Raw genomic sequence first — 27,931 nt, forward strand, 5'->3', positions numbered from 1 at the left:
GCGAAGGGGGTGCATAGGCCAACTCACTAGATTAACACAATCCATAATATATACAGCAACAAACTGCACATGCACTCTAGATTACCACTCCTCGCTGATGCAATTACACACCCATATATAACACCAAATCAGCAGCCCATATATAGTATTGTACAGTACGGATAACACGTACGTTTATACGGCCTCGTGCAGATACCATGCCCTAAACCGTAGTAGTATAGCCAATCAAGCGAGCGTCTACGCGCTCTCCTCCGCTGGCTTCGCCTCCTCGGCCGGATCAGCGGAAGCTCCTGTGTTTCTTCTTTCTTCTCGTCCGCCGGTGGCTCTGTCACTTCCGGCTCGGCCTCCGGGGTCTTCTCCTCAGCCGGGGGATTTCTTTGCCCACCAGCTCGGCTTGTCTCGGCTGGCGCTTCCTCGGTTTTGACGGCGGCGTCGGCATGGGTCTCCACGGCCGGGACCTCGACGACAGGCGGCGGTGCAATTTGTACCTATTGAAACGAACAAGCTGAAAGGCTCATATATATGAGTTATGGTAATTGTGCAAGCGTGCAATATATGTTATGTGGTCAAATTTGTGAGTGTTGAGTGGTGAAACTGATCAGTTGTGTTCTTCTTAGATCAAACTGTTTCTTAATTAGAAATTAAATTGCACTTACCCTCTAGCAAGATCTGACCTCAGTTGATGCCATGATCGAGATCGTCGAGTGGTCGACGAGAGGAGCTGCAAGATCGGAAAGTGAGGTATCTAGGCATCTAGCACAGCGACGAACTACAAATAGCTAGTGGGATGAGAAGGAAACACTTGAGGCGTTCTAGGAGCTGGAGGGCTATTGCTGACCATGCGTACTTCATTCATCGACCACGATTAATATCTTCACTGTGTAACTGCACTCGACTCTGATGGATTCGCTGGCAGGCCAGCTATTCGGGCTGTATTATTGGGCTCGATTAGGTGGCTACAAGCTTTGAGAACATTATTCAGTGTCGATTTTTAAACTGATACTACAAAATCAGCTACGATAGTAGCTGATTATCATTATCAGATTATATTCTAAATCAGCAGTGATAATCTGTTCTTGAATCAAGTTTTTTCAAAGTAAAAAAATAAATAAAAAATAAAAACCACCTAGACCACTCCCCTATGATATATACACCGTGTCGCTATGATATTATTTCCTTTTGACCTTGTTTGAAACTTTTGATAATTATTTGGGCATCAAAATAACTTCAAATAAAAAGTTATCAACTATAAAGTTGTAGATCTCATCTAGAGATACAATTGTTAATACCTCACTAAATACATGCAAACCGATACTTGTTTTCCCTACTTCAACATAAATCAACTTAAACATTGCATATATTATCATTTCATCATGTAATTACTACTGTTAGAGGATCATTTGCCTAAGTTACAGTTTTGTATCATTCCATATTTTATCTAACTTTGAAAGAAGTTGGCCCATATAGAAGTCAAGGGAGAGTATTGCATATACAATATGTTAATCATTCTTTAGTGGTTAAGTATTGCATATATTACCATTTCACCCTGTTATTGCTAATTTTATCTTTTTTTCATCTAGTAGTATTGCATATATTACCATTTCACCCTGTTATTGCTAATTTTATCTTTTTTTTCATCTAGTTTAGGAATGTTAGGTAGGTGAACCACGGCAAAAGGAATCGCGCTCGATAAGTTATAGATACCAAAATGGTTGTGGATCAAATTTGGGCATCTAGATGGCTTCAAATCAAAAGGATATCAACTATAAATTTATAGATCTCGTCAAGAATTGCAATTTTTATATAAAAATTGACTCCATCTGACTCCATATGAAAAAATTATAAATTTTCGAAGGCGAGTGGCAAACCATTATCACTATCGTTTCATAACATGAACCGGTCTCATTCTATTATCACTATTAGTTCTTGATATGAACCGATAATGATAATAATTTTTCACTGCCGATTCTTTTAAATGGATTATTATTTTTGGCTTTGGATATGAAATGGTAGTGATATGTTATCATTGCTGATTTTAAAGAATTGACGGTGATAGAGGGTGTGGATTGGTGTCTATGTAGTAGTGCAGCTAGCCATTGGTGCGTGTAACGATCGATCTCCCCCCCCCCCCCCCTATTCTTTCTATCTGATTAAGGCTTGTGATTTCAATATATTAGCTAGTGGAGATCTCAGCTGAATCACTACATGATTCAGTGGTGTCGCATATAAAGCTAGTTTTTTGCATACTTTTACAAAGGTTAGTTCGAAATTTTGAAATAGTTAATGACGAGGATATATAATTATTCATTATGTATTATATGAATACATCGTGTCTATAAGAGATACTCACTTTGCACGTGGCTTTTACTCATTCCGATATGATTTACGGAGTATCTAATGTATGTAGATAAATATCAGGTATGTAATTATACTGAAATGACGTCTAGAGGGGGGTGAATAGGTGTAATCTGATTTTTAACAAACTAAATCAGCGGATCAGATAAGGTGCGGAAGTTCTGCAGATTTTTCCGGAACTTCCGCAAATGTGCGAAAGTTCTGCAGTAATCTGCGAAAGTTCCGGACTTCCTGAAAGAAAATGAATTTGCGCCTATGCAAGAACAAAGTGATTCAATTTCACAAATTACCAAGCACTAGGAGATATCTTTCAACCTGTATATCCAAGTACCTGCAGCTCAAACCTTACAAAGAGATAGATCGAGTTGAAACCTTAAAAATCAATTCAAACAAGAGTATATAACCAAATATAAGAAAATGATGAGAGACACGAGGATTTGTTTGCCGGAGTTTGGTTACTCCACAAAAAAAATGCCTACGTCTCTGTTAAGGAGCTCACAAAGAGTCGGATCTCTTTCAACCCTTTTCTCCCCCAAGTGACCACAAAGATCGAGCTAGGGTTACTTACTGTAACATTCTGACTTGATCATGTTAACAAGTTACAAAATTCTCTCTAAATTGAAACTTGTTAGGGTTAATTAGGCTAACTAGGGGTTAAGAGATTAGGTACTTAGATGTATATATACTAGTATGCGTGTACATCATGTCTATAAGATGCTTAGGTGATTAGAAGTGCTCTAGAATCAATTCTAAATTAGTCTCTACTTTAAGTTGATTTATATGCTTTAGTTGAGATTTTTTATTCTTATGTGGAGGGTTGAACTTGAATGTCTCTCAAAATCAAATTCAAATTCAAACCTACTATTAGATTCTGTTCAACTCGAATCCAATTCAAATTCAAATTCCTGGATTAAAATCATCTTCCAAAAAGTCTCGAGATCCAAATATCAAATATTCTGAACAAAGTTGATATGAATTCAAAATCAAATCCAAATTCAAATACCTCAAATTGAATTTAAACTTACTCTTTTCCCAACTATTCTTTTTCCCTCTCATGGGCCGAATTCCTCCCTCTTCTCTCTTTCGGCCCAGCCCCTTCCCTCTTCTTTTCCTCGCGCAGCCCAGCCGGCGGCCCGTTCGATCGTCTCCTTTTTTTCCTCTCGCGCGCGCCATGTCCGACCCACAGCGACGCCGAGCGGCCCAATTCTCTCGCCCACCTCGCGCTGGCAGCCCAGCCGCACGTTCACGCGTGCGCCAGCACGCGCCCGCGTTGGCCGTCCACATGTCACCGATCCGATGGCTCAGTCCCTCCGCCCTCCTCCTTCCTTCTCCCTTCCAGCGCGACGACCACTTTGCCGCTGTCGTCCACCGGGGAAATATCCCGCGCGCGAGCCGACCAACCCCCCCCCCCCGGCTTCCTCGCTCTCTCTCCTTCTCGCCCCTCTCTCCTCCCATACCCTGCGCGCGTGACTTTTGCAACTGCCCATGCTTGGCTAGTGTAGAGCACGCCCATGCTCCGGGGAAAAAGGTGGGCGCCACTGCCACCTCACCACCTACGTCCTCATGACGCTAGCGTGCGCACACGCCTCCTTGTGCTCCCTCGCCGTCTATAAATAGCGCGATCGATCCTTCTCTCGCTCTTCTTCTTCATTCGCCGCGCCACCGCTCTGCCGCCACCGCCATTTCCGCCGCCGCCACCTCGTCGTCGCCCATTCACCGTCAATGTGCTGCTAAGAGGTACCGGGGGACCCTCATTTGTCTCTATGCCGCTGCACGTTCACCGGAAGCCCGATGGGAGCTCATCCATGCCAATAGCCAAGCACTTCCGTCGTTGCCTCTTCGACAAATCGCCAGCCGCCGACCTGCTTCTCGTCGTCCTTGAGCTCGGTGAGCCTCTCAGTCCCCCTACCATCCCCCTGGATAGCATATAGGCGTCTCCCAAGCACCCTTTTTGCTCATTGTCATGCGCCGCCTTCAGTAGGACTTCCGCCGCCGCGTTTAGCTCGCTGCCAACGTGTTAGAACCCCGTTCCTGTCGCCGGGCATCGTACCATGATGTCTAGAAGCCGTAGGGCCTTTCTTCGAAGCGGATTGGCGCCTCCCAGTGAGGGGGAGTGCTGCCCGACTCTTACCGTGCCGCTACCCTTACTTCGGCCGTGATTTGGCACTGCTTCCGTCGCTGGCCGCCGTCGACAAGCCTTCCTTCACGTTCCCCGTAGCGTGTAGAAGCCCAGCGTCAACAAGTCCTCGTGAAGTTATGGTGGAAATCCGGTACCGGTGACCCTTCCGGCGACGCCCCACCGAAATTTCTCGCCACCGGCCGAACTCCCCCCCTTACTCTGCCGCGTAGGCCGGCCTGCCTCCTGTTAGCCAGGCAGCTCAAACTCGAGCAGGCCAACACTGTGCAACCCGGCTCGTACCAAACCTGGCCCAGGCCCGGATCCAGCCCATTCGGCCCAAAATCATACTGTTCATGTGGGCCCAAGTTACTGTGCATGTGGGCCCCACATGTGAATAGTATCATTTATTAATTTCTCGATTTAAATTTTGATTAAATATTTCGGGAGCCGTAACTTCTCCATTGACTCCGATTTCGGCGATTCTTTAGCTGAAATTCATCTAAAATCGAGATCTACTCATCTGTCACATTGTGGTATCCATTAGGGCTCTTTTGGCTTAATACTTCTTTAATTTTGCCATTATTGATCGTAGTCGCGATTTCAGGACAACCTGAGTTTTGCGAGTGCTGCGCCGGAAGTATCCGAAGTGAGGAGGATCCCGATTACAATCAAGACTTCGAAGAAAATTTCGGAGAAGGCAAGTCCTATTTCCTTGATCATATTGAACCTATGTTTTCAAATAATATACCTGATCAACTAAAATCGGACTTATTATCGCATGTGCTATATCGCGTTTCCTTTCGAACTACTTGTAGTAGTTAATCCTACCAACACTGACATGCCATACATGTCATCATCCAAGAATACATATTACCCTAGGAATACATGTTGTTAGATATATTAACAATAGACGACGTCTTGATATCTAGCATGCTTAGGATGGAATACGTCTCCTCGGAGACGTCGCTTTTAAAAATACTTCGCTTCGGAGACAAGATTTACTATTATTAATGATAACTCATATATCATGATTCCTTGATAGTTGTGAGTTTCGTGATGGTCGGGAAATTCTTGATGTCATGTGGGACATGGAAGATGATGTGTATAAATGGGTGAAAACTGTTTTGGCGCGGGCCGGTAGAGTAGTCCTTCGGGGAGGATGCTCTTAGGGGCTTGAGTTATATGATGGTATTCATTGCCCATGAAGATGCCTAGCCTGGCCGCTTAAGGACCGAGTCTTGTGCCGTCATGCTTAGCCACCCCGTGCAACCATGCGTCCTGTATGGGCATGACTTGATTTTTCCTTCACTGGACTGAGTTGGGCATCATACCAGGAGGCTGAGAGCAACGAGCAACCAAGGATCTATCTGTCCCGCTGTTTGGAGGTTCAGGGACCGGCTTAGGCTTAAAAAGGGAGGCTGGCCTTCGGAACATGCAGCTTTGAAACTTGGTGTGTCTCGTGGAAAAGCCCGTCAGGAAAGGTTTTTGGAGAGTCTCGGTATGATTTGCTCCTCCGCTAGCTACGGTTGGAGGCTGAGCATATCGTATGGGTAAAGCTATACAACCTCTGTAGAGTGTAAATCTATTCAAATAGCCGTGTCCACGGTCATGGACACGCGAAAGCATAATCACACTTGAATAGGCTCTTGATGAGTGAGTTTTGATGAGTGAGTGTGTGGACTAGATGTCCGTATGATATGGTTTCTGGCTCACTCTGCCAGAAGCTGTGTGGTACTAGAGGTACACCAGATGTGATAAAAAGGGACTGTGGAGCAAGTCGTAGCCCCTCCCAGGACCGAGAAACCCCAGAAACAGCTCGTCCTTGGTTTCGAACTACCTAAAATATCTTGAAATGAATCATAGTTGATACAATTGGTAATCTGCATAAAACCTGCTTCTCGCTTAAAACTATGCCGCAAAACCTCATCCTTGAAATAACCATTATGCATCTATCAACCCTTTGAAGTAGTATAGGACTTGTTAGGTACCTTCCGTACTCACTCTTGCTATCGTCCAGATGAAGAACCTAATGCTGACTCCGCCGGAATTAAAGCCGGGGATGAAGAATAGTCTCTGAGGTTGCGTTCGCTCCCTCGTTGCTTGTGGCTTGGGTTTCTGTTTCCGTTGTGTATTCTGCTGACCGCTAGGCCAGGTGTGTAATATTCAGTATGTTTTGTAAGTCTTTTGTACCCAGAATCTTGTTATTTACATACGAAGTTTGACTATGATATTACAACTATTATACTGTGCATATTAGCTACTTAATCTAGAGACTGATACAGAAGGCACAGAAGATCCCGGTAATGGGGTCCTACACTTACTCACTTCGTCAGGGTGACACAAACGTCCCAGGGCTAATCACAAGCTTGGGAGCTCAATGGGCGACTAGGTGGACGAACCACCAAGAGCAACAAACAAGAAATCCACCGGCTTAACGAAGAAACAAATGCTCAAATGATGGCTTTGAATCTCACAAGCTCTACTCTTTAATATCACTTAATCTTAGCAAAAGATCTCACCAAGAATCACAAAGGGGAGTGAGAGAGGAGCTTTTAAGGAGCTAGAGCCTTTTGTCTTAAAGCTGGTCGAAATGAATACCTAACTCCTGTTGGATTGAAAATGTGCGGGATATAAATACTTCACAGCCAAAAACTAACCGTTACTCTCTGGAACGTTTGTTTGGATTGTTGAGCACTGTTTCTATGTAATCAAGTAAATTTCATGTTCCACTTTATAGTATATAGGTTTGTTTGAACCGTTGAGCACTGTTTCTATGTAATCAAGTAAATTTCATGTTCCACTTTATAGTATGGCATCCTAAACTCAATTTCAAAAGATAAAAGAATTTAAAAGCTATAGGATTCATGTGTCACTTTCCTTTTTCCTTTTTTGGGTACACCATTCGTCAAATTCTTGCTTGATAGAATTATACCTATCCATACTTCGTAAAGCTTATTAGTTCTCTAATTGTTTTGTCATTATCATTAAAATCCACTTAGGGGCCTAGATGCACTTTCAATCGCCCTCTTTGTGGTGATTAATAACAACCCAATTAAAACTTACAAAATATGTATAAATGATAAAAGTTTTGAATACTTATGATATAGAGAGCTCTCCTAAAAATATGTATTTGAATAGACTTCAAAATTTTAGCCTAAAATATCAATTGTATAATTTTGGAATAGTGTGAAGACTCCTCATATATCGTAGCACCGTAAGGTGCAACAATAATATATGTGCAAAATTATGAATAGATGAGATACACATGACATATTATTCACAACTGAAAATTGAAGATCCACGAACTTGGGCAAAAATGAAAAAAAAAAATAGGGTTTACCGAGTGTCAAAAAATGACACTCGGGAAAGGAGCCTCTTTGCCGAGTGCCAGATGTTTGCCGAGTTCTTCCTCTCTGGCACTCGGCAAATAGCCTCTTTGCCGAGTTCTTTCTCTCTGGCACTCGGCAAATAGCCTCTTTGTCGAGTGCCAGATGTTTGCCAAGTTCTTTGTCTCTGGCACTCGGCAAATAGCCTCTTTGCCGAGTACCCGATAGAAAGCACGTGGCAAAGTCTGAGACACTCGGCAAAGAAGCCGTCTCCGGTAGTGAGAACGAGCCTCTTCCTCCGACTATTTCGAGGAGATCAATGGGATCGAGGAAGGCGACAAGACTGTGGAGACCCCCGCTAATTCTAATAAGGGGGCCTCGTCCCTGAAATCCCAACGCAAAAGCGCCTCCTCTGACAAATCCTCCTGCGAACACTGCACGGCATACAAGGGCGCTGCTCCTTAAATCCCCCAGACTCCAACCGGCTCCCGATCCTGGTTATTTGCACGTTGATGGGTTGTGCTCTCCTGCAAGAGCCGGGTCTGTCACAATACTTGTATGCTGTTGACCTGTTGTTGACGGCGCAAAGTAGAGGCAGCTAGGAGAATGGTATCCAACAAGTTGATGCTCAATTATGCATTAGATCTCATTATTCCAGCCTGCAAAATACACATGGATGGAAATAAGTCTGCTCTCCAACGGATCAAACAGGTGTTGATCACGATGATGGGTTTGGGCCTAGTGATCGAGCTAGAAGGCTTCCTTCAGGCACGTGCCATGGTCGTCTTGCAGACCGTATCATGCATTGCTTGTCTGGTAAAACAATCATCTTATAAGCTTGGAAGACAACCCAATGTAGAAATCATATGTAAATCGTCTCAAGATTATATAGCAATACATGGGACGATGTATAAAACCGGTACCAATTGCACTTTTACTGGCACCAAGAAAATACTGTATCCTCTCCATTTACTACCCCACGGCAGAGGATCCCTTTCCGAGGACAGGCAGCAAAGAAGCCATGATCCAGAATTCTACTAGCCCCAAGCAAGCGAAGGAGTGGCAATAAAACAATAAAAATTGAAGATCAGTTACAGCAGCAGCAGCAGTATGCAGAATCCATAGAAAGAACAAGCAGGCAAATATTGTACAGTACAATACAATACAATACATAATATAGCCTGCAACTGCTACTGCTACCAGAACAAGCAGGAGCTGCTGCTCTTGTTCTGTTGATCATCCTCACGAATTCATCCATCATAGGCAGGCTGACTGGCTGACAGACATGATTGATTTGTCCATGGAGAATGAACAACAAGAGGCGATGGCGATGGCGATTGTTTAAGGAAAAGAAGGTTCTGGTTTTCTTACCAACTTATCAACTAGAGGAGTATCGATCTCGACCATTATTGGGATGGGATGAGATGAGATGGAAGAAAGACGTCGGAAAGCCGGCCGGGTGCCGTCGGCTACTCGGAGCGGGCGGCGAAGCGCTCCACCTTGGGATCGGAAAGGTTGATGCCGACCATTGCCTCCCCGAGGCCGCAGCTGACCTCGGCCAGGATGTTGGGGTCGCTGTAGTGCGTGACGGCCTGGACGATGGCGCGGGCGCGGCGCGCGGGGTCGCCGCTCTTGAAGATCCCAGAGCCGACGAAGACGCCGTCGCATCCGAGCTGCATCATGAGGGCGGCGTCGGCGGGGGTGGCGACCCCTCCCGCGGCGAACTGGACGACGGGGAGGCGTCCCAGCTGCTTGGTCTGCATGACGAGGTCGTACGGTGCGGCGATGCGCTTGGCGTAGGCGAAGACCTCGTCGTCGTCCATGTTGCGGAGGGCGCGGACGTCGCCCATGACGGAGCGGACGTGGCGGACGGCCTCGACGACGTTGCCGGTGCCGGCCTCGCCCTTGGTGCGGATCATGGCAGCGCCCTCGCGGATGCGGCGGAGCGCCTCTCCCAGGTCGCGGCAGCCGCAGACGAAGGGGACGCGGAAGTTGTGCTTGTTGATGTGGTGGGCGTCGTCGGCGAGGGTGAGCACCTCGCTCTCGTCCACGTAGTCGACGCCGATGGACTCGAGGATCTGGGCCTCGACGAAGTGGCCGATGCGGGCCTTTGCCATGACGGGGATCGTGACGGCGCGCTTGATGTCACGGATGAGGCCCGGGTCGGACATCCGGGCGACGCCGCCCTGGGCGCGGATGTCGGCGGGGACGCGCTCGAGCGCCATGACGGCACAGGCTCCTGCCTCCTCGGCGATGCGTGCCTGCTCGGGGGTGACGACGTCCATGATGACGCCGCCGCGCAGCATCTGGGCCAGTCCCACCTTGACGGAGAAGGTGGCGGACTTGTGCTGCTTGGAGGGCTCCAAAAGGGCGGCGCCGTTGTTGGTGCCGCCGTACACGGTCACCACACCGCTGCCGTTGCCGTCGGACGCCATTTCAGGTTTTCTTGGGAGAAGAGAGAGACAAAAGAGAATTTTTTCGCAGAAGGAAATGACGGAGGAGGAAGAAGGGAGGAGATGGTTCTGGGCTATGGACTCACTACACTGACTCCAGGGCAGGGGCGGCGGCCGAGACAAGAGTTTTTATAGCGGTGGATGGCGGTCCGATGGATGCACGGACGGCCCAGATGGATCCTTTCCTTTTTCTACTTGGGTGGGCGCAGCAGCATCTCTGCCGCCAGACCCAGGCCCAGTAAAACAACCACCACCAAAAGGACAAGAAATCCAAACTCGCATTCTCTTCTCCACTCCACGTTTCTTTTACTCCTTTCTTCTACCTAAAAAGATTAAAGGTTTCTTCTACTCTTCCTTTCTTCTCTGCCTTTTCTTTCTTTATTATTAAAAAAATGAACTTGTTTTGAAACAATTGAAAAGAAAAACAACAAGCCAGCCAAGGTTTTCCAATTAAATTCGTATAAACTAGTATCAATTGTCATGGAGATAAAACGAGTATGCAAGCATTGTAAAAAGATCCCTCCTTTTGAGACCGAGAGAAAACACACACAAACAAACAAAATTCCTAGCAAGCAAGTGGGTTTCAGTTACCCCACAAGTGAAGTGCGTGTGGTTGGTGCTGTAGGAGTCGTCGTGTCCCATAGCATACCATGGACCAAGGAAGCAGCAGAGCGTCTCCAACGCACAATTTTCATTACATACTCTTTATTGCCTTTGCTTGAATGAATTGTCACAAAACAAAGCTGTGACTGGGACGACGGCTACGTCCCTCCCTGCCTCTAGCCTCAATTTCAATTTCAGCTTCAGTTTGGATGGATGGATTGGCCATGCTTGGCTCAGGTGGCGCCAACAGCTCCGACACATTCAAGGCCAAGAAAACACTCACCTGGGATGCGATGCCATGATTCTTCCTCTTCGCGGTCCAATACCCAAATGTCCCATGAGAATACAAGATTGGCACATGATGGCAGAGATTGCTCATTCCAATGCACTCCCCCTCCTATCACCATTGTATTCATTCATACCCATTCAGGCAGCTATAAATTTCATCAACTCATACCCTCATACTAACAATAGGAGGAATGATATGATAGGACCGGGCCCCTAGAAGTACATACAACCCATGCTCTCTAGAGACATTGCAATTTCCTGTGGGAAGTCCATTCCTTGGTGTCAATGAAGGAGTTGTCGCCGTACTCGATTGGTCCGCATCGCCTTGGACTGCAAACAGCACTCTCAGACGGCTTCTTTCAGGATGGATATTCAGAATCCCCTCCACAGCTATCTTGCTCCTCCTCCCTCTTCAGAAAACAGTCACTGAAATTAAATTCATTCACCCATAGTGAGAGCACGAGGAAGAAAGAGCATTGCCTTGTCTAACAGAAAAACAGAATACATAAAACAAACACAAATTACGTAAAGCTGGATGACCACCTTCAGTCCAGTCCATCTCTTTGCATAGTGATACATAAGCTTCAGAATATTTTCAGCACCTCTCATTTGTCTGTGTTATCTCACTGACCACAAGTAGATTTGTGTTCCAGAACTACATAAGCACTTCACCTTTCAAAACCTGGAATTTATAAAGCATTTGTTCTGATGTAATGGGTATGGACTTCAGGACTTAGCGATGTTGATTATTACCTTGCTGATTTCGATATCATCTCCACATTCAGATCAGATGGGGGCTCCCTAGGAAAATAATATGAGCCGCCTCTGACAGACCCTTTTGGAATGGCAACTGGCAGATCAACATAACACATAAAGACATTATACATGATAAGTAATACCCATTCACATTGTACTTTTATAGGTGAAATGGTGTCAACATATTCCCCTAGCGGCAACTGAGGTCCAAGGCAGGATTGGTGAGCAGCAACCGAATCATTACTACCAAAATAAAGGCATGGATGAATCCCTATACATAAGCACAATGATGATAGCCAGCCCCTGGAACAAAATATTGTTTGAAGAAATTATTTCGGAAAATAATGTCTTGGAGAAATTGGATAGCTTATTAGCTAAATAATGGGAATCATTATATTGATAATTGTTTTGTAGTTTTAATTTCAATTTACCTACAAACCCCCTCAATAAGATCGTCTTTCTTGTTTCACCATAGATAAGTAAAGTTATTAGGATGATTCGTGAGAGCAAAATCTTCCCTGAACCGATTTGAAAATCCCGAATCCATATGCTCCAAACAAGATCAAGAAAAAGAGTATACATGTACGTGTACAAGATTCCATCTGGGCTTAGGTGTGGGTCCATGTGATTATCGGATGGATTTACAATGTTACTCCTTAAACATCTATAATCAAATATAATTCTTATCACTATGCATACAAATTTAAAAACAAAACTACTGAAAATATATACATCCCTCCAAGTGTGGGATATCCTGGGAGAGGTTCAGCTTACTCTGGGAATGGATGATCGGCACCTCTAGACACCTTTAGCCTCCGGAAAATTTTCATCCAGATCGACATATGGTCGTTTCTTTATTGGTGCTATGATGTTCGAACCATGGAAGGAGAACAGGAAGTCTTGGGCGCCATGGAGATGCAAATTTTTCATGTGGTTGGTGGTCTTGAATTGCTGCTGGACAACTGATAAGCTAGCACGACGAGGAATCGACCACCCCGGCTGTTGTCCGCATTGCGATCAAGATAATGAGATGATACAACATCTGTTGACTTTATGTGCGATCATGTGTGTTCTCAGCGCTCTCTCTTGTCGTCTTGCAACACCTCACTCCTAGCCAAGATAATGTCCATTTCCAAGAGTGGTGGCTCCAAGCTCAACATGTGGTACTGGTACCTAAACAAAATCGAAAAGGTTTTAACTCGTTAGTCATTTTGGTTGCTTGGTGGTTGTGGAAGCATAGGAATGGGTGCGTGTTTGAGGGAGTTTCTCCTAGTACTTGTTCCATCCTACAAGATATTCAAGACGAGGTCAAGTTGTGGTGTATGATTGGTGCAAAAGGGTTGAGTGGTATTTGGCCTTGATGACTTGACAGAGTAGTTTGGGTCGTCTTTCTCCAGCTGCTGATGAGATCAGGCTGTTCTAACCACACTGTAGAGGTGTGGTGGTTCGATTTCCTTTATTTGTCTTTGTGTTTGTGCTGTGTTTGAGTTGCGTGTGTGCGCTTTTGTTCTTGGTCCGCTTTGGACCTTTTCCCTCTTTTTAATATAATGATGCGCAGTTCTCCTGTGTGTTTGAGAAAAAAAATACATCAAAACTCTATTAAAATTAGTTGTATTATTCTGCCAGCAATCAACTAGTTCTTTTCAATTGTATATCTCATATATCCCCATTATTTACTCAAAAACATTTGTTTTTGCAATCATCTAGTTTCTGCCGACTTGTCCCCACTGTTCAGACTTCAAATTGGTGGTTGAACGAGATACCTCCACTAAAGCTTACAATGAAGCTATTAAGGTACCACCGTAGCCTACAATTTCAGCGCATGGGGAGTTGGAATACACTCACTGGGTAGGTAGTAGAAACGAGAAAGAAGGGAAAAATGTGAAGTCACACTAATATGTTACCATGCGGGCATGAAGGTCGGCGAGCTGAATGGGACAGTGGAGGATCCAAATAGCAGAAAACCTGGGCCAATGGGAGAAAGCACCATCCATGGTTGACTCAACACCCTTTACTGGTCAGTGTTTACCCTACCAAAGGAGTGGAAAGTAGTAGCAAGTTTTCCCCCCTCCACCTCCTCCTTTAGCTGGAAGAAGAAATAGCTGCTGCTGGAGCTGGGGATACTCCTCTTCACTCCAGCACACGATTTAGCAACTTGACAAGTACAGAGAAGAAATAAGGAAGTAGATGGGCATGCAAATAAAGAAGGATTTCTGCTGTGTTTACTAACAAGGAAGTTGATGGATCATTCCATTTCTATTTCTATCGCTGATTCCCAGCTGGGAATTAACAGAAGTCGCAAGCATTGTTCTAGAATCCAGTACAATCAGGCAGATGGAATGGCTGAATGATGTGGCATTACCTGGAAGTGGAGCTGCGAGCGAGAGATCGATGATTCGATGCTCTCTCTCTCTCTCTCTCTCGACGGCGCAGCAGCAGCAGGAGAGAGGAGCTCAAGGGCATAGGGTTTCTCTCTGGAGTGGACTCAAGAAATTAGGGGGAGGCGAGGCCCGGCCCAGTCCAGATACTCTCTCTCTCTCTCTCTCTCTCTCTCTCTCTCTCTCTCTCTCTCTCTCTCTCTCTCTCTCTCTCTCTCTCTTCTTACTACTCCAGTCCAGTCCAGCCATTTGGCTGGCCCATCGGGCTCTCAGCTTCATTTCAATTGCCAAAGGGAGAGGAGACGAAGCTCATTGGTGGGAACCGGATAACGAGATATCAAGATGATTGCGATCCTTTTCTTGGCTTCTTCTGCTTTTCCCCAATTTTCGCTAGAATTCCTTCTAATTAAATTTGGTATCAATTTAAACTCGAATTTCCCTATAAATTCCAATACTAAGCTGAGAAAAACCAATTAATTTTTTGCTACTGCTAAGAAATGATTTCGCTTATTTGCCAATTTAATTTGCAGTCATCAACTCAGGTGATCTAATATTTTATTGATATGAGTAACATTATAATTAAAAGATCAATTTTTAAGCGGTAAATTATTAATTTATTGAACTGAGATAGCATCTATGGTGTGCAAGAGCCGGGAGCCAGGCATGGCATCTGCTAATCCAGGAAACGGCGAATATGCTCCTCCACCGGCACCTAACGACAGCCAACTGCTGAGTGAGTAAAAATGACACCATTATCATCGTCTTCTTCTTCGCTTCTTCCCGTGCAGACAGTGGAGGGAGTAATTTAGTTTTCTTGGGCTTCTTCCTCTGCTGCTGGCACAACTGGATTTTGGAATTGGAATGGTGCTGCAGTGTAGGTTGATTGGTTTCCAAGATCAGATTTGATTAGGAAGGACTAGGAGGATACAAAACCACTGTCTGCCACCTGACTGAGTAGCGAGTAGGACAAGGATGGCGGCGGCGGCGTCCGTCGTCGTGCCCAAGCCTCCTCCTCCTCCTTCTACCAGCGCCTCTTCGGTGCTGAGGAGGGTCTCCCCCTCGTGGCTTGCCCCTACCCGCTTCTCCCCGCACCATCCCTTAAGAAGCATGGTCCGCCTCTCCTCATCCACGTCCTCGGTCTTACTGCCGGAGCCTGAGCCTGTCCACCAAGTCCAAGAAGAGGAGGAGGAGGCGTTGGGCTCGGCAGACTCGAAGCCCCGCCGCATCGCCCTCTTCGTGGAGCCCTCGCCCTTCGCCTACGTCTCCGGCTACAAGAACCGCTTCCAGAACTTCATCAAGTACCTCCGGGAGATGGGCGACGAGGTCCATCATCTTCCCTTCCCTTCCCTTTTCTTCTCTTCCACCTCATCAATTGCCAGGCTAATATATGCAGTATATTTCTCCATTGGAAAAATATGCCTGCTCGTTGGCTGCCTGCAGGTGATTGTGGTCACCACCCACGAGGGCGTACCTCAAGAATTCCACGGAGCCAAACTAATTGGATCATGGAGGTCCTCTCTCCGCCCCTAATCGCATATGCATATGCATTGCCTTATCTTTTATTTTGCGTCTCTAATTACAATATCTCCTACCGGTTATTAATTCTTCTTCAAGGATGGAGTAAACAAACCATATCGAAACAACATCCTTCTCAACCAAATCAAACAAAACCAAATTGCACCTTGTTATCAAATTTACAATCCAATCCTAGTATTACCATCACTCTTGACCATACGGGTATTTTTGTGTTCTGCTGTTAATATTACCGGTGCTTTCTTACTTCCAGCTTCCCTTGCCCCTGGTACCAAAAGGTTCCGCTCTCGCTAGCGCTAAGTCCTCGAATCATTGGAGAAGTTGCTAGATTCAAGCCTGACATTATTCACGCCTCTTCCCCTGGAATAATGGTATTTTCTACTACATGGGCTAATAATATGTCAGTATCCCAGACGACCTCTTCATACTCTGCTTACTGCTTATTTTGTTCATGACAGGTATTCGGTGCCCTAATTATCGCAAAATTGCTCTGCGTCCCTCTAGTGATGTCATACCACACCCACGTTCCAATGTGAGTTTCTTGCACTCAATGGCAGTAAAAGGAAATTTGTATTTAGGCACAACGGAATTATGGTTACTCACCACTTACCTACCAATTGCTTGGCACACTTCTGCTCCTATATATTGCTTTTCACCAGCATACATGTAGCTATTCTGCACAAGAGTTGAAAAAACTGATCTTAGTGCTTTTTATTCATTGTCAAACCGCTAATTTGAAAAATGAAAAGGGAAAAAAGCCTGTGAACATTTCATAGCAGAGAGAACTTGAGGGCCACAGCTTGAAGGAAACAGAAAACATCTTCTCTTATCTTGGCTAACACCAACAAAACATATTCCTTTAGCTGCATTCTGTAGATGCCATCTATTTGAATCATACTCAATGAAATCATGATTTTACATGCGTGGAGAACTGATGCTGTTGATTACGTCAGTTATATACCCAGATATACATTCAGCTGGCTTGTCAAGCCCATGTGGCTAATTATAAGTAAGTTTTCACTCATTTACTATACGAATACATTATGTGGCATGATTAGCCAACTGATATGTTTCTCACTTTTTAAAGAATTCTTGCACCGAGCTGCGGATCTCACACTGGTACCATCTGTTGCTATCGGTAGGGATCTACAAGCTGCCCGTGTTACAGCAGGTCTGTATAACTACAGTAATCTATATGTGGTTTCATTATCTTTTACATCTACCATCCTCCTCAAATGGTGCATGTTTCCAGCCAATAAAATACGCCTTTGGAACAAGGGCGTTGATTCGGAAAGCTTTCATCCTCATTTTCGAAATAAGGAAATGCGCTCAAGGCTAACGTATGTATTTTCTTTTTCCCTCGGTTGGTATTTGATGCATTGAAATTTTGGACTGCGGTGCTGAACGTATTGAAATGAACAAATATTTTCTCAAACATGTCTGACTTATGTGTTCTTTTTTTTCCCATCAGTAATGGCGAACCAGAAAAGCCACTTATAATCTATGTTGGACGCTTGGGAGTTGAGAAAAGCTTGGATTTTCTTAAGAGGTGAGCCCTTGGTGTGTCTGATTTCTATAATGCTACAGTGCAAACAGGATGGTGCATTATTCATTCTAGCCAGTGGATGTCTTAATATGTATCTTGTTGTTTGTGGCATAACTCTCTTTATATTGATCTTGTCAAACCTGGGTCGCCAATAACAACATACGGGATCACAACTAGTTGACCACAGCAATTGCCCAAATACAACACCTTCCAATCTGATTAGTTTCATCAGGTTATAGTTACTTGGGACCTCTGTCACTCTATGCTTTTATGGAGACCCTCACTTGCTGTTCATGTGCTTATTTAAAACCATAATGTTTTCTTGGCATACTTTTTGTTTCTATTCACTCGAGGTTTTCCTGTTTTCTTTTCTGGGGTGGCCTATCCTGTGATTTTCAAGTGTCATTCACTGCTGAATTATAGGTTTCTTATTTTGCAGAGTCATGGACCGACTTCCAGGATCAAGAATTGCATTTATTGGAGATGGACCATTCAGGTTAGCATTGTTATCCCCAGTCTTATGTTGGTATAGAACCAAGTAGTTAGTCTCCTCCTTTAGTGATAAATTTCACGTGAATGGATGATAACTTACTTGTGAAACATTATTGTGAGACTTCTGGGATGCTATGCTCGATTTTGCAAGGGAAAAAACTTCGATGGCCCTTAGCATCCATCCCCTGTAGAGAAATTCATAAGGTGAATTGCAGGTATATCTGGATTTGTGCACGGAAAACTTGATTCTTTCTCGTTGTCTTTTCATGCAGGGCTGAGCTTGAAGAAATGTTCTCAGGTATGCCTGCAGTGTTCACCGGTACATTACAAGGGGAAGAGCTATCACAGGCCTATGCCAGTGGGGATGTGTTTGTGATGCCTTCTGAGTCAGAGACGCTTGGCTTTGTTGTGCTTGAGGCCATGTCATCTGGAGTTCCAGTAGTTGGTGCTCGAGCTGGAGGAATACCTGATATTATACCAGAGGATCAGGAGGGCAAGACGAGCTTTCTGTACACACCAGGGGATGTTGATGATTGTGTTAGCAAGATTGAGCGTCTCTTGTCATGCGAAGAGTTTAGAGAGGCGATGGGGAGGGCTGCCAGAATTGAGATGGAGAAGTTCGACTGGAGAGCAGCGACGAGGAAAATTCGAAACGAGCAGTACAGTGCTGCGATTTGGTTCTGGCGCAAGAAGAGGGCACAGGTGCTGAGACCCATCCAGTGGGTGGTCCGGAGGTTGTTCAGGCCTGCGCCTGCCATAACGAAGCAATCATAGAAGTAAAGTATTCCAGTGTTCAGTGGGTTGAGTGCACATCAAAGGTAGTCCATGTGGTGCCGATAATTGGACATGTGATGCTGAAGCTAATTAAAGGGGAGGAAGCTGGAGCTCACACCACTGCAGTTTTACTACAATCCAATACACTGAATGATCACTGAACTTGCTACAATGAGATGAGAGGAGAGGTGGCATTTGCGCCTCCAGTAGTAGATTGTAAATCGTGTTTGTGTATTGCTTCGCTTGCTACACTGTTGATTGGTGACGATTTGGCTAGTCTAGTTACATTATTACATTCCTATTCCTTTGGTAGCATTGGTAATTTGTATATCTGTCTTCGGTTGCACAGGATAAGGATAATAAGAGTACCCGATATGTACATAGCGATATTAAGAGGGATTGCAATTTTTTTCTGTTGATTTTGTTCATTTAGTTATTTTACTAGCTGTTGGGGGAATGGTACTCCGCCCCCCCCCCCCCCCCCCACACACACACCACATCCATCCATCCACCCACCCACTTTGTCTGAAAGAAGAATGCACTAGAGGAACCAAAACAAAGAAGGTAGGGCCTCGGCAGAGACAGCTGGGTTAAGAGGCACGGTGGCGGAGCCAAGAATTAAATCAAAGGTGATTCATTTATAATTGCTAATATGAGACACCAATGGACATATTATTGCTTGTTTCTTCTACCTCGGACCAGAAGATCTTCAATTACGCACCAATGGCAACTGGGGGACTGAGGGGTACTCAAGGTGCGCGTTGGGGTAGTGGGTGACAGTCCCCATTGCCCCCTGCTTGATCCAAGGCCTTCGGAGCGAAGGTGAAGCCCAAGGCAGAGAAGCTTGAGTCAAGAATGAGCCTTCGCAGAGGGAGCAGGAGCTTCGGAGAAGGAAGCGGAGAAGTCTACTCCGCACTCGCAACAAAGGTGACCCCATGAATCCTAGGGCAAAGGGGCCTCATTCGAAGTGAAGCACCCTCCCGAAGGTCTGCCTAGATAGGTCTTGCATAGATGACATGATATGATGACAAGTTTGTAAGTGTGTCAACAATTAAAGGGGTATTTCGGTACGAAAGGTATGCCTTTGTACAGGGGTATTTTAGTAAAGATCCACATGATGGTTGAGATAGACTATAAATAACCTCATCTTGGACTGTAATAAGGCATTGAATTCTCACACATTGCGTACTTAATACAACCCCACTTTACACATTGTTTGATTCTCCCTAGTCTTCATTCTTCCAACTTATGAGATGACATACTTTTCTAAAAGAAAAAATGAAGGGGGAAAGGAGTTACGGCTATAAAGTTGAATATGATTAAAGCATATGATAGAGTTGAGTAAAGCATATGATCATCTGAGTGTGCCGAGGAGATCTCGTCGATGGCCGCTCATCGCTCTCCGCGCTTCGCCACACTGGGACACTGCCCCCCACCTTCTGCCCGCCTTGGGCACCCCTATATATCTTTTGTCGTTGTGGGTGCTGCCTCGTATTCGTCGGAGACCAAAGCCGCACGGAGCGGGGTCCTGGAGGGGGTGGCGTCATCACTACCACCTGCGATGGAGAAGGTATTATTTTCTCTTATAATTCTTTTCCTTTTGTTGTACTATTTTTACTGAAATTTTGATCATCAAATTTTAGACAAAAGTTTGTTTCCTCTTTATTTTTAGAACTTTATGTTTCTTCTTTTGATCAAAATTTTTCTTCCATTTTTTTTGTTAGAAGTTTTGATCAAAATGTTTCTTCTAGACTTTTTGCTTCTGTTTTTGAAATATTTTGCTTCAAAAATTTTGATCGAAACTTTTCTTCCTGATTTTTTTTATCAATTTTCGTTCCCAATTTTTTTGGCAAAACTTTTGCTTCTAGATTTTTTTGTTAATCTGAAAAGTTTCTTCCAGACTTTTCATCAAAAAGTTTTTGATCCACATGAACTTTTCTTCGTGGTTTTGATCAATTTTTTTCCCAAATTTTTTATGTCAAAACTTTTGTTTCCAGAGTTTTTTTATCAACTTTTTTTATCTGAATGTTTGGTCCAGATTAGGTTGCATTGGAGGGATTTGGGTGCAGCGCGGCGCATGTGAAGGGAAGACAGATGAATCTCTCTTACTTAAAAAAACAGTAAGACATGTTCTTTCATCAAAATATTCTTGTGCTCTCAAAAAGATTCCTCTATCTTGATTTTCCTCCACGCTTTCCCTCGATCAGTCCATCGCCCGCCTATCACAACCGTCCGTTCGATTCCGCATCCATCTCTACTCGCCTCCCTCCCTCCCTCACCCGCGCTGCTCCCCTCTCGCCCCGCTCTTCCTCTCTCCACGAGCAATTCCGCGTGGCCCCGTATGCCCACCGCCTCCCCTCACATAGCTGCGCCCACGCCATCCCCAACGTCGTCGCGTGCCCACACCTCCTCATCCCAAATCCTCAGATCCGCCTCCTCCTCTTCACCCTCGCACCGCACCTCCACACCACACCACACCCCACCCCAGATCCAGATCCACCGCCATTACCTTCTCCACCACCATGAGGATCAACAGGGCGGTGGGGGTGGCGGCATAGGGTGAGAGAAATGCCCGACCGTAACCCTAGAACCATTCCTCTCGTAACCTCCCTAAAAACTTGCACAAAAGAGAAACGGGCGGCAGCGGAGGCGATGCGACTGAGGAAGCAAAAACGGTGGCAGGAGGCGCGCGTGCGGGGGGCTGATGCCACGCATGGCACTGGCGACGTGGCCTTGGTTTCAACACGTCACGCACGTGCCCCTGTCGTCGCCGCTTAGGCGAGCAAGGGCGCATCTAAGACCGCAAGCCACGCAAATGGCGATGGAGCGGTGACATAGGCGAAGATATGATGCGTGTGACGCAAGAAGGGCTCATCTTGATGCCATGCTCGGCCTCGGTGGGCTGATGAAGTGGCGACAGTGGTGATGACCGTGCTAGCCAGGGATGGACGAAGCCATGGATAACTCAACTCAGCGCAACAGGTACACATCAGTTACTTCCATGTTTCAATTAGGAGTAGATCTTGATTTTAGATGAATTTCAGGGAAAGAATTGTCAAAATTGGAGCCAGAACGGAGAAGTTATCGTTCCCGGAAGTTTAATCGAAAATTAAATTGAGAAATTATGAAATGGTACTATTCATAGATGGGACCCACAGGTGGGGCCCATTGAACAGTAACCTGGGCCTGTATGAACAGTGACTCAGTGGGACCCACATGAATAGTCAGATTTAGGCTGAGTTGGGCTCAACCCAGGCCTAGATGGGCCGAGCTTGGGTTCGGATGGGCCAGGCTCGCACAGTGAAGGCCCGCCCAGGTCTTGGGCTGACTGGCTATCGGGCTTGGAAGCTGAGCTGGCCCACGGGGCACGACCACTGGGCGGCTGGGCTGGCCAGGCGGAGCCACAGCCCAAAGTTGTTTTCCACACGCGCGCACGGCGACGGCCTGGCTACATGCGCGCGTGGGCGCGCGACGGAGGAAGGGGAAAAGAGAACTCCGACAAGGGATCATGGCGGCGCAGCACTGGGAAGCTTGCTAGAGGGAGGTTCTCGCTAGAGTTCATCAACGACGAATGTACGCCGGCCATTAGCACGATACCGCGGGCTCAACTGGGGGCTCCTCGACGGTGACCGGCGGCGGAGGCAGCACCAGATGACGACCAGAGGGGAGATAGCGGCGTGGGAGGGATTGGGCATCACCTCCACTGCATATGTAGGGCCAATCCGGTAAGAAACGGGGCCTAGCACCACAAGGTATCGCAGCACTATGGACAGGCACATCACAGAGCAAAGTGCACACCAGCGGCAACGCTTGCACAGTGGCAGAGACAAACACACACGCTAATCAGCGGCTCGGGGCGACTACATGCTACCTACGCGGACGCACGAGGGGACTGGGAGGCACACCGTACGCAAGAACGACGATGGGTGGGGCGATGACCGGTGATCCATTGAAGAGGTGATGGTGAAGCTGTTCGACTACTGGCGTGACCGTCGGGCTTCCGACGAACGGACGGCAGTACAGGGACGGCGAGGGCCCCCTAGTGCTCCTCAGTAGCACGTCAATGGCGGATTGGCAACAGTGAGGTCGCAGCGTGTCACACCCAATTTTCAAGAGAATAAACCAAACGCATTTCACATGCATGCCAGAATCAAGTTCCCATACATATGGTGACTTCATAAGTGATAACATAATAATACCATTACATAACGATAAGGTTCATTACAAAAGGACCCATAGGTCCTGAAGAAAACACTACGATAACTTCTAGCGATAGCGGGTCTTCCATCCAACCACAGGCGTTGTCCGAGGGAGCGCCAGCCTACGACATGGTCTTCAGGTCGACATCTTCTTCCTCTTAGTACTCAGCTCCATCGACCGGGATGTCCTCGAAATCCTCACCTTCTGAGTAACATCAAGAGGTTAGGAGAAAGCAAGCGTGAGTACATGGGTTTCTCAGCAAGTGTGGGAAAATATGACATGAAGGCTTAAGGAAAGAAAGGCTTGACTCAAGTTTACTGCATCTATACCATTCTAATTTAGGATTCAAAAAGACATAGCAATCCTATTTACTATGTGTGATGACACTAACATTAAAGGAACAACTTATCGGATTCCATCCGACTACCAAATATTCCATATCTGGCTACTAACTCATCAGGACACCACTCGACTACCCAAAAACAACCATCCAAGATCCCTCACTAATCATGAAGAAGTCCAAACCCGCTCTTGACCGTGAGCATGGCCGATCGATCAGTTTTATACTCTGTAGAGTTTGCACACTTTACTCACGAGTCGTGATTCCCGTTTTACTTCACACTTTCGGGGTGTAGAGCCGGGGTCTCACTACAGGGCCTTTACAAAGCGCCTCCAAATTCATATGCACCCACTAAGGTTTCACTGCTAACAGAGATTCCAGCCACTACATAAATCCCTTCTTGTGCCACTCAACAGCCCATTGTGCACACAAGATAAGGAGGACATCTAATTAATTGATCAGACCGTACCCAAATAAGCCTCGTGGTTACACTGTTATGTTGGGTTACAGGCTTCACAAACCGGTCCTTAGGATCTACAACAGGTACTTGCACATCACCCAATGCGCACACAGCAGCCAAACCAACCAAACAACCTGCCTAGATCCCTATGATCAAATTTGCTACAAGGATTACCCAAACCGTTTCAAGTTGCATAGACCATTATTCAAATTAACATTTAACCAATCCGACTTGACAGCATGACTAAGCATTTCTACCCTTGACATCTAGACTACAACACAAGCAACATGGATAATCACGAAAAAATACTAGTAAACCCTAAACATAGGGTTTATATTGACAAGCATGCATCTAGAAAAATAAAAGATACACTTTCCTACAATGGGATCAATGGGATCAATGTGATCAAGGACACTTGCCCAACTGCGAGTTGCTCAAACGCCTCGAAAGTCTGGTCCTACAGGTTCACGAACTGCTCGTCTCCTATTGCAATTGTGCACACCGAAAATAAACAAGCATAAACATCTAAGAACAGTACACCAAACAATAGCAAGGCACTATAAAAATATTACTAATGGATAGAACTCGCTGCTACAATCGCAGGAGCGCAAGAATCGCCTAAAACGGAGCTCGTATGAATGTTATGAGGGTTTTAAGCTACATGGGCTTTTCTAAAAAAAACAAGGGCTAATTTGCAAAAAAAAAATTCTAAGGACTTATTTGTAAAAATCTAGGGGCCTATTTGTAAATAAATAAAAGCTCATGGGGGCTAAAAGGGAAATAACAGGGGCTGGAAGGGGAGTTTTGTGAAACCCAAAAAGTCTAGGGACCTTACTGCAAAATTACCTATTCAAAAGAATTAACAGATTAATTTTTATTTAGAAAACCTAATTATGATGTCAGCACACTAACGTGGTAGCTGAATTGGTTCGGTTGGCTGATGTGGCCGTGCCACGTAAGACAAAAGTGTCCACGTGGCCCGTTGATGTGGCATGGCTGGCTGACTGGGATTATGAGCAGATGTGGCGCGATCTAACTGGTCTGCGAAGGGGTAAGGCTAGAGCTAATCGTGGTGGCTGGTTGGAGATTCGACGGCTCAAGGCGGATGGGGGAAGTCGGTGGCCGGCGGTGACAAGGAGACGACAACACTGCCTTGGACATGGCCGGAACATCACCGACAACACACGAACAGGGGCTACGAGCTACCAAACTCGACGATAAATGACGCAATCAAAAGTGATGACAATGAGGAATCTCATCGAGGGCTTTACAGCGACCGGCGGGGTCTTGGGCATTTCTTTAACTATGAGACATGAACCACATCATGCACATCGAAAAGCTAGGGTGGTAATTCCAAACGATAAGCCACTTCTCCCCTTCTTTATAGCACCCTAAACAAACCAATATATCGAGGTGCTAGCTTACCCTTGAATTTTAATCTGCGAAGGCCTCTGATCGGTGACACCTTGAGATACACAAAGTCTTCAACTTCAAAGGTCAACTCTCGACGTCGATTGTCCGCATAACTCTTCTGCCTTGACTGCGTGGTTCGCATGCTGTTCTGAATCTCTTGTACTTGCCTTTTTGCATCTCTTAAGACTTCTGGGCCAAACACTTGGCTTTCTCCGGTCTGATTTTAGAATAGTGGGGTTCTGCACTTCCTTTCATATAGTGCTTCAAAAGGGGTCATCTTTAAACTTGCTTGGTAACTGTTGTTATATGAGAATTCTGCATAGGGGATATACTTATCCCAACTCTTGTCATTTTTTAAAGCACATGCTCTCAACATATCTTCTAGAATCTGGTTGGTCCTTTCCGCCTGTCCATCAGTCTGCGGGTGATAAGCTGAGCTAAAGTTCAACCTGGTGGATTCATGTAGACGCTGCCAAAAACGTAATGTAAACTGGGTACCTCGGTCAGATATTATCCTCTTGGGTACTCCATGAAGACACACAATCCTAGACATGTACAACTCTGCGAGCTTTGGTCCCTTATATGTCTCATTGACTGGTATGTAGTGAGCTAGCTACCTTTGTCAGTAGATCTACTACAACCCATATAGAATCATACCCGGACTGTGTTCTAGGTAATATCACTATAAAATCCATGCTGATTTCTTCCCATTTCCACTTAGGTACTTTCAATGGTTGAAGCAACCCGACTGGTCTCTGGTGTTCGGCCTTAACTCGCTGGCATGTGTCACACAGAGCCACATATTATGCTACTTCATGTTTCATTTCGTACCACTAATAATGATCCTTGAGATCCTGGTACATCTTTGTGCTTCCCGGGTAAATAGAGGAAGCTAAGTCATGGTAGAATTGACACCCAAATGGACTTGACATCCTGGAGCCTTTTCCTCCTTAATGAGTTGTTTGATCTCTAGAATCTTCTCATCTTCTTGTTGGCCCTTTCGTATATCCTACTCCAAAGTAGAATCCACTTCCAGTACAACTACATCTGCGCTGGACACAATGCCCAAATTAAGCTTCTCAAACTCTTCACATAGTCTAGGTTGTCTTTCTTGTATAGTCATCATACTAACATATGACTTTCTGCTTAGAGCATCTGTCACTACATTTGCTTTTCCTGGATGGTAGTTGATTCCCAAATTGTAATGCTTGATAAGTTCCAGCCATCTATGTTTTCTGAGGCTGAGATCGGGTTGAGTGAAGATATACTTCAGACTTTTATGATATGAGAAGATCTCGCATCTCTGCCCTATCAGGTAATATCTCCAAATCTTGAGTGCATGAACTATAGTAGCTAGTTCCAAGTCATGAGTAGGGTAGTTCTCCTCGTGCTTCCTTAACTGCCTTGAAGCATAGGCTCTTACGTGGCCTTCTTGTATTAGCAAACATCCCAAACCTTAGCGCGAGGCATCACAGTACACCGAGAACGGCTTCTGTGTGTCAGGCATGATTAACACTGGGGCGTTGATTAATCTCTTTTTTAATTCATTAAAGCTGGTCTCACGAGTGGGAGTCCACTTAAATTCCTTTCCTTTCTCCAGTAACTTTGTCATTGGTTTGGCGATCCTAGAGAAGCATTCTATAAAGCGACGATAATATCCCGCTAAACCCAGAAAACTCCGAATCTCTGAAATGGTTTGCGGTGGCTTCCAATTTAGGACCTCCTTCACTTTACTGGGGTCAACAGATACTCCCCCTGCTGAGATTATATGACCTAGAAAAGAGACTTCTTTCAACCAAAACTCACACTTGCTCATCTTGGCATACAACTGATTTTCCCTGAGTTTCTGCAGGACCATCCTCAAATGCTCCTCGTGCTCTTCCTCGTCCTTCAAGAAGACCAAGATATCATCGATGAACACAACCATGAACTTGTCCTGATAATCCATGAAAACCTTGTTCATAAGGTACATGAAGTATGCTGGGGCGTTGGTCGATCCAAAAAACATCACTGTGAACTCATACAGACCATATCGGGTGACAAAAGCGGTCTTGGGAATGTCCGATGCTCAAATCTTCAGCTGATGGTAACCTGACCGAAGATCAATCTTAGAAAAGATGCATGCTCCTTTTAGTTGATCAAACAAATCTTCAATGTGAGGCAAGGGATACTTGTTCTTAATAGTCACCTCATTAAGTGCACGATAATCCATGCACATTCTTTTAGTTCCATCTTTCTTTGGCACAAAGATAACCGGGGCTCCCCAGGGTGAGGTGCTGGGGCAAATAAACTCCTTGTCTAATAGCTATTGGATTTGCTCATTGAGTTCAGCCAATTGGTTGGCATCCATTCGATACGGTCTCTTATATATGGGAGCAATGGCAGGTACTTATTCAATAACGAACTTAATATCTCAGTCTGGTGGCATACCTGACAATTCTTTGAGGAAGACATCCGAGAACTCGTTGACTACTTTGACTTCCTCCACTGCCTTGGCCTGGTTAAGCTTGATGTTCCTTCCTGATTCTGTTGTGGCTTTGAACTCCACCTTGGTGACACATGTATGTGTCAACTGAACTGTCTTGGTGGCGCATCCTATCACTCCATCGAATTTAGCCAACCAATCCATTCCTAGAATGATATCTATCTCTTTAGATTCCAAGACGATAAGGTTTACATGGAATTCTACCCCTTCTATAGCAAGGCTTATCTTAGGGCATACATTCTTCGATTCCATTTCTCCGCCTAGAGAACTAACTACAAATCGATTTTTCATTATGGCTATTGGCAGATTATGCTTTTCTACGAACTTAGTTGAAATAAAAGAATGTGTTGCTCCGGAATTGAATAAAACTGTAGCGGAATGAGAGTTGGCGAGAAACATACCAAGTACCA

At 45.3% G+C, this 27,931-nt stretch overlaps 2 protein-coding genes across 3 annotated transcripts; one reads left to right on the forward strand and one right to left on the reverse strand.

Moving 5' to 3' along the window:
- Nucleotides 1-8,860: 8,860 nt before the first annotated feature.
- On the reverse strand, nt 8,861-10,370 carry LOC133890496 (probable pyridoxal 5'-phosphate synthase subunit PDX1.1). Its single transcript, XM_062330880.1, has one exon. The coding sequence runs from the start codon at nt 10,233-10,235 to the stop codon at nt 9,270-9,272; it is 966 nt and encodes a 321-aa protein (XP_062186864.1). The 5' UTR covers nt 10,236-10,370; the 3' UTR covers nt 8,861-9,269.
- Nucleotides 10,371-14,931: 4,561 nt separating this feature from the next.
- On the forward strand, nt 14,932-19,036 carry LOC133890495 (sulfoquinovosyl transferase SQD2-like). 2 transcript variants are annotated; one of them, XM_062330879.1, is made up of 10 exons: nt 14,934-15,601; nt 15,719-15,789; nt 16,065-16,182; nt 16,270-16,343; nt 16,765-16,820; nt 16,899-16,982; nt 17,064-17,151; nt 17,283-17,360; nt 17,797-17,853; nt 18,122-19,036. In XM_062330879.1, exons 1-10 carry the CDS (start codon nt 15,251-15,253, stop codon nt 18,621-18,623), a joined length of 1,479 nt encoding a protein of 492 aa, XP_062186863.1. In that variant the 5' UTR covers nt 14,934-15,250; the 3' UTR covers nt 18,624-19,036. The 2 variants fall into 2 exon arrangements, with proteins under 2 accessions (XP_062186862.1, XP_062186863.1); XM_062330878.1 differs by having other exon boundaries at nt 14,932-15,601; nt 16,899-17,151.
- The last annotated feature ends 8,895 nt before the right edge of the window (nt 19,037-27,931 follow it).

Source organism: Phragmites australis, chromosome 14 (genome assembly GCF_958298935.1).
Source record: "Phragmites australis chromosome 14, lpPhrAust1.1, whole genome shotgun sequence".
Lineage (NCBI taxonomy): Eukaryota > Viridiplantae > Streptophyta > Magnoliopsida > Poales > Poaceae > Phragmites > Phragmites australis.